The following is a 6,954-nucleotide window of genomic DNA, read 5'->3' as shown; positions in this document are numbered from 1 at the left end:
TAACCGTTAACTTTATTTAATATTATTAAAAAAAGTTATGAATACAAATTATATAGTATAAATTTGTCTAACATATAAAGTATAAGAGCTGGATTTGTCTTTTTATTGTGAACATTACTATTATTGAAATATTTTTTATTAGAACGATAAACACAATACTCTTATTTCTTGCTAATAAAATAAAATAAACGAGAAGAATATATTGGTTTAAAAGAATTGATAAGAGAAAAATGGATCTATATATATCTTCATTACCTTTGTCACTAGATTGAATTTTTTTCATAGCAAGAAGTTTATTATTATCTTCATTTGAAAGTGAAAATGAATAGAAATAAAGGAAGTTAAACTAATAAAATTATTATTTTTAATAGAAATGAAGAAAAAACATTTTTGGAACTAAATTATAAATAGATAAATAAGAGTAATATAAACCCAATGAGACATTACCTGTAAAAGATCGGATTGAAAACTGATATAGTGTTTGTATTAGCACAAATCATTGCAGAAGATACAGGTGAAAATTAATATAAGTATTAGGATGCCAAACAATTGGGTACATTTCTCCTCATACAACCTACCCAACGCTACAGCTTTTGAGGTAATAATCAGAGACCAATCTGAAAGTTGCAATTTGAACAAATTGTCCATTGGAGAGTCGAAAGGTGAAAGTACAAATTGAGCATCTAACGTGCGAGTAAGCTTAGCACCACAATTTACCAGTCAAATGTTGCAGCATCTGAAACCATGTAACCACTTCTTTATCAAAATGAATGGTAACTATATCAACTTGCACTACATCGGAAGTGTTATAGCAATTCAAGAACTTCTCAACCTTAGAGATCCACTAAAGAACTGGAGTGTGACAAAAAAAAGTGAGGAAAACCAAGTGGAATATCCTTGTCACGGACAATCGTAGAAGAAGTCGAACCACCATGTGGCTAAGTGTGATTTTGAATCAAAGAATCTAACTGCATTTGAAATTGATCCATACGCGCATTCACGTAATCTACACTTGATTAGTATAATTATTAGGCTGCATTTATTCGCTCTAACAAATTAATCAATCGAAACAACTTTTAACTTCGAGATTATACTTCATTTTATAAATCCCATAGCATTCTCAATCATGGGCAAGTGAAAACACCAACGAAAGAGTAGTTCATTTTTTACCTTAAGAACACAGATCATAGATGGTGAATAGTGGTATTTCCGATGCATCACATCGCACACAAGATTGTGAAATCTTATGCCAAAAATAAAGATCCATCTTTTAGAAAAGCTCCACGATACAATACTATAAACGTCCAATCATAATAGTAAGGCCCTTACTATATAATTTTACAATAAATTCAAGAAAAACATTTTCAAGTTATAAGAAATATGGAACGCCTGTCCTGGGGCCTCTCATCTGGTTGTTCTCCTCTGTTTCAGTGAAAAATTTAACTTCTCGCTCCTGTTTCAAGCAAAAAATGCAAGTCTATGAACAAAATGCTGTGACTTATAAGCAAGATGACAGCTACGAAATCCAAGCATCCTAACAAATGTTTCAACCCTCATAAGCTATAAATAAAAGCCCCGCATAATCATAAGGCAGAATGACGCAGCAACTGAGTTAACCCAGAAAACATTTAATAAGACGAGTTTCAGTTGACTCACCATACTTTCATTGAAACTAAGAATAGAAGCTACATTTCCACAACGGTAACAGTAATTGGGTGCAGACCATACCTGCAAAATTAAAATGAATTACTCAAATGGTCTTGTAAGTCTCAAATAAAACTGTAGTTTATATTTTTACTCGAAAGTTAAAATGATAGGAACTTGGATATTATGGGACGTGTAAGTTGCATATGAAGTGGTATGGGATGCTCAGTGGAACATTTATGTGATCAGTTATCTCCCCTTAATAGCTAGCTTTTGAACACAGGTACTGCAAGAGTTTGGATACTTATCAATTGGTATCAGAGTCAGGTTGTTAGTGTTGACATTAAGTGTCATTGAATGAAGTGTTGTAGAGTGAAAGCCACATCGAGTAATGAGATGCTTGATAGAGTTTTTAAGTGCTTGGTTGCTTCCTTAATATCTAGCTTTTGAGGGTTGTTACACCAGTGTTTGGATACTTATCATAAAGACAAATCCTTGCTCAAGGTATTAGCACTGCCCATCCCAATAATTAATTAAAAGAATGAATAATATTAAATTTTCAAAAGAAACAGTTACGTACAGTTACAAGGCCTTTATCCTGGAACATATACTTAAGACCTTCTTGAACAAGTTGGTGTGCTCGACAAACGAGATCAAGATTGTTTATGTGATTGAACTGCACGAAAATAACGCCCTCGTAAAATTCACAGGTAATGTTCAATACTTCAATTCAATAAGTGATTCACTATTGAATTACATTACCTCAGAAGTGACGCGGGATCCAAAAAGCCAACCAGCTCCACGGGGACTGACTGCCCATGTTTCAATATCTTCAGGATCACTCCACATCAGATCACAAAATGGCCCCTCATGAGGAATTTCACAATTCCTTTCAATGATCCTTATCTGTCAAATGGATACTCATTGTTATATTCATCTATATCTATATCTATCCATCCATTCATCTATCTATCTATGTCTATCTGTGTGTGTGTATGTGTGTGTGTGTGTAAAGATTCACCAATAAGAAGCAACACAGATTCAGTTAAAGAAATACATGGTTGTCAAACTCACAAGTCAACTTGTCAACTAGGCCAATAACATTGCTACCCAAGGAAAACAGAGTTGATATCCATGATATGGAAATGTGGCGAGTAGAGTTGGGTGGAAATGGGAAGAGACCCGTAGACTTGTACACTCATGGGCATTTTGTTTCTTGTCTTCACTGTTTGGTTAATTGGGAGGTGATGTACCCTTTGTTGATTGGTTAGTTAGTTTTATGATACTGTGTTCTTCAAGATTGATTGGCTGACTGTGTTGAGTGGTACTGTGGTCGATTTGCTAATGTTGAATACTGACTATGTACATGGCAATAAAATATATTAGTATACTATAATGGGTTATAGGGGTTTTAAATGTTTTCTTCTATTGGGTAACCTTTCAAGTTTACTAATCTACCGAGGCACCACAAGTTTGTGTAGACAGTTGAGTTTGACAACCTTGAAAATAATAGTAAATGAACACAACAACCTATGAAATGCCTGTTGATTATATTGATGACAAAACAACTTCAATAATTTAGACAATTATCATCAAGAATTATTTATCAGTACTGTTAAATATTAAACTAACACCAAAATGAAATAAGAAAGACCACAGTATTTCTAATTCAAACAAAAATAGATCACATAATTAATTGATTAGTAAAAAGTAGGGAAAAGGGAACACAAATGTATCCAACTCGACAAAAAAAATACTAAATTGTTCAAATAGTGATATTTTATTTTCTGAATAAGCTGTGGGAAGCATGAGACATAAGGGAGAATCAGCAAGCTAACTTAAAAGTTTAAATCCACTTTCAGTCCCCATAGTTTCACCAATGCATAATATTGATTCCTCTAAAAATAATTTAACAGCATGGTTGGTTCTCCAAGTTTTCAAAATTGAGCAATTTTAGTCCAACATGATATATCATCTAATTACTAACAAAAACTGTAACATATCTTTTGTGATAACAATACTAAAGCTTAGAATCAAATGTTTTCATTATTATTTTACATATGTAACTAATATTGTTATCGTTGACGGACATGTAAACATTTTCTGTTAGAAATTGAAAAACATGGTAGCAGTGGACTAGAATTGCTTAATTTTATAAAACTAAAGAGCCAAATGTACAATTAAACTTTTATAGGCACCAAAATTGCACATTCACAAAATTATAAATTTGAGTTAAGCCAAATCTGAACTAACACTTCACACTATGTAACAAGTCAAGAGGTAACTTACAAGAACATCACAACACATACATCATCCCTAAATATCATGTATCCAAATACAGAAAAGGTGAGGATAGACATACTCACATAAACAACGTAACAAATTTAAATGAACCTTAAACTAAGACAATATTGAGCTCGACCATCAACTGAGAGCAAAGGGTAGAGAGAGAACCTGATCAATTGTTCGAATGTCTGGAGAAAGACCACCATGAACACAAAGCACCTGAGTCAACCAAAGCAAATTAAAGACTTTTTTTTTTTTAAAACAGAATTTGCAATATAAAACCTGGAGCACTGCCTACATGTGCATTTGGAAAATAGAAGGACTGACGGAGAGAGTAAAAAGTGATTTACAGTTCCATCTATGATTGCAGAAAGTGTAAGATAGTCAAAGACATCTGTACAATATCGCCAAGCATTAGCATTTCCGTACTTCCTCTGGCATTCATCATAAAATCCATAGACCTAGTACAACATAAAATTACAATATTAACATAAAATGGCATGAAAGAATTCAACATTTCTAATTTTGAATCTTAGCACTTCCACAATTCGCACCTTATCTTTATGATCCATAAACAGAAATTCATAAAATTTGACATTTTTCACTACAGAAGAAGTTAAAAGGAAAAACTAGGATATAACTCCTAAGTCCCTAAACCACTTGATGAATTATACAATCAATGGAATTTTAATCCTTTGAACAGAGCAAAATATCCCATTTTTATCATTTACCTATCCCGTCCATACAGAACCTAATTACATAAGGTAGATGGATATATAACATAAAACAATCCAGTATGATAGGCTCCCACCTAAGGGGGTCAGAGAAGGGTAGATGTACGCAGGCCTTCCATGATCTAAACCCATCAAAGACACAACTTTACCAATATGTTAAGGTTCATCCTCAGAAATAAAAATTGCAGACACAAGCCAAAGTATATTGAATAAACAAAACACCATTAGACATCATGGCTTGTTTGGTTTTAGAAAATGTTTTCTATTTTAACTTTCTATTTATTTTGTATTTTCATTTTCTGAAAACAATTTTCATTTTCATATTGTCAAGATTTACAAACATATCTGTTATCATGTTATATTTTCTGTTTTCTAAAATGAAAATTTTGAAGATGTCAGGTTTATACATTTTTAATAAATTATATTTTTTCATGAAGTTCAAATATATTTTGTGTAAAGGGATATATTATATTTTTTATAATAAATAATTGATGATTGGATACCTTGAATTATTTGTACATGTATCCTTAATAATATTATATTCAAAGACTGTAATTTCTACATTAATTCCTATGAAAACTTAACATGATTGATGCACTGATCCAAATCAGGTAACGGGTGAACAAAGACCACCAAGGCTAACTAGCATAGTTCAAATTTTGCCTTGCAGACATCAGATTTCCACTTCACTTATTCAATCCAGAACCTCAATCCATGGAAAAGTAGATTCTGTTTAACAGTCATCTCCTAACCTTCAATTCCGGAAAAATCCTATTTGGTAGACTATTCTAGAATAACTATTTCTTCTGAAGAAATTTCAAAAGGATCAAATTTAAAATTGCTAAAGATTACATGCAATGAAGTCATGCATAATCACATAAACACTGCCTAAGGTTAGAGTTGGTATAATCTAAAATGACATCGAGAAGAAACTTCAAGAGCCCTCCTATTTGTATCACTGTTTACCGAAAATAAAATCAAACAAGTCTAGAGAGTGATTTATGTCATTGTTCTAGTAACATGATAACATTAATGAACTAATCAAATAATCTGTTTTCTACTGCTTGCCTAGAATAATTCATGCCAGGTACAAATAGACAAACTTGTGATAGAATAAAAACATACCTGTGTTAGTTGTCTACTTTCATGGTTTCCCCGTAGAAGGGTAATATTAGCTGGGTATCTATAAAGTTAAACAAAAATAAAAGATGCATGAATAAAAAGAGAATTTATAAAATCACAATTATTCTAATTTTAATTTGTAACATTGGAGGTCCAAACATGTTCACTAAATTACTACCATGACTCCAAGAGGAAGCAGAAAACAATCTCCTTAAACGTAAAGATAGTATAACCACAAGCCATGTGTCGTGAGCAAGTTAAGGCAGATGCAAGCATACATGGAAACAGCATACCTAGCTTTTAGAAGTAAAAGGATGGTGAATACTTCAAGACTATTGTAGCCCCTGTCAACAAAGTCCCCCTGCCACACATTCAGGGAAGATATAGCACATAAAGGATATGTTGTAAACATGGTTATCCAGTTCCAAAAGATAATCGTACTAGTACATACATACCATAAAAATGTAATTTGTCTCCGGCACATGACCCCCAGTCTGGAAAAGTTTCATCAGATCATGAAACTGACCGTGAATATCACCACAAACCGTCACTGGGCTATTCACCGGCTGCACATTTGACTCCTCAATAAGGATCTCTTTAACCTGACAGGTGAACACTCACTCGTCAGTTCAATTTAAAACTTAAACTGAAAACTAAAGCTGCAACGAGGAACAGCAAAAGTTAATGGTAGACCTAGCACCATAGTTACACAAAGAACACAGTAATAGAAGTGCACATAAAACACAAGCAGAACGCAAACCGGGGGGCAGACAGCGCCAGCCCTAAAGATCGTCTACTATGCATATTGGGTCCTCCGATATGAAAATTCGGTTATGAATGGAGGAAAAGAACATATGATTGATGCAATTGATTTGAAGATTTGAAAGAGAAACCCTAAAAGGTGAAAGAGAGTGTCTGTGTGTGTACATACATATTCGCAAAGAAGTTGAAGCTCGTCTTCAAGAAGGTGCTGGCCATCCTTGACCTTGGAGATCCACTGGTCCAAATCCATTTCACACTTTCTGGCTCCTCCTTCCGCTGCCAAACACAACTCAAACACACTGCTCCCACTTCCCTTCCCACCGGTCAACAATAAACAACTTTTTAGGATCTTCTAATTTTCTTCCTCTTTCCTACACCAAATGAAATCCTCTGACCAATAACAAAC

General features: G+C 33.5%; 1 protein-coding gene across 1 annotated transcript; it reads right to left on the bottom strand.

The window, feature by feature from the left end:
* Positions 1–1,189: 1,189 nt before the first annotated feature.
* LOC124833096 (phytochrome-associated serine/threonine-protein phosphatase) lies at positions 1,190–6,954 on the bottom strand. The gene is made up of 10 exons (XM_047307477.2): positions 6,718–6,954; positions 6,242–6,388; positions 6,080–6,147; positions 5,790–5,847; positions 4,281–4,391; positions 4,099–4,149; positions 2,407–2,550; positions 2,225–2,320; positions 1,657–1,728; positions 1,190–1,453 (listed from the first exon to the last, which is right to left on the bottom strand). Exons 1-10 carry the CDS (start codon positions 6,796–6,798, stop codon positions 1,370–1,372), a joined length of 912 nt encoding a protein of 303 aa, XP_047163433.1. The 5' UTR covers positions 6,799–6,954; the 3' UTR covers positions 1,190–1,369.

Source organism: Vigna umbellata, chromosome 7 (assembly GCF_029865625.1).
Source record: "Vigna umbellata cultivar VRB3 chromosome 7, Vumbellata_1.0, whole genome shotgun sequence".
In the NCBI taxonomy this organism is placed as follows: domain Eukaryota; kingdom Viridiplantae; phylum Streptophyta; class Magnoliopsida; order Fabales; family Fabaceae; genus Vigna; species Vigna umbellata.
This window is presented reverse-complemented; position numbering and strand designations above follow the sequence as displayed.

Excerpts from the sequence above, each read along its gene's own strand:
- LOC124833096 (XM_047307477.2), bottom strand. The coding sequence starts at position 6,798 with ATGGATTTGGACCAGTGGATCTCCAAGGTCAAGGATGGCCAGCACCTT. Across the intron at positions 2,321-2,406 it reads GATCCCGCGTCACTTCTGAG|TTCAATCACATAAACAATCT; the intron begins GTAATGTAATTC and ends ATTTTCGTGCAG. Across the intron at positions 1,729-2,224 it reads AGGATAAAGGCCTTGTAACT|GTATGGTCTGCACCCAATTA; the intron begins GTACGTAACTGT and ends TTAATTTTGCAG.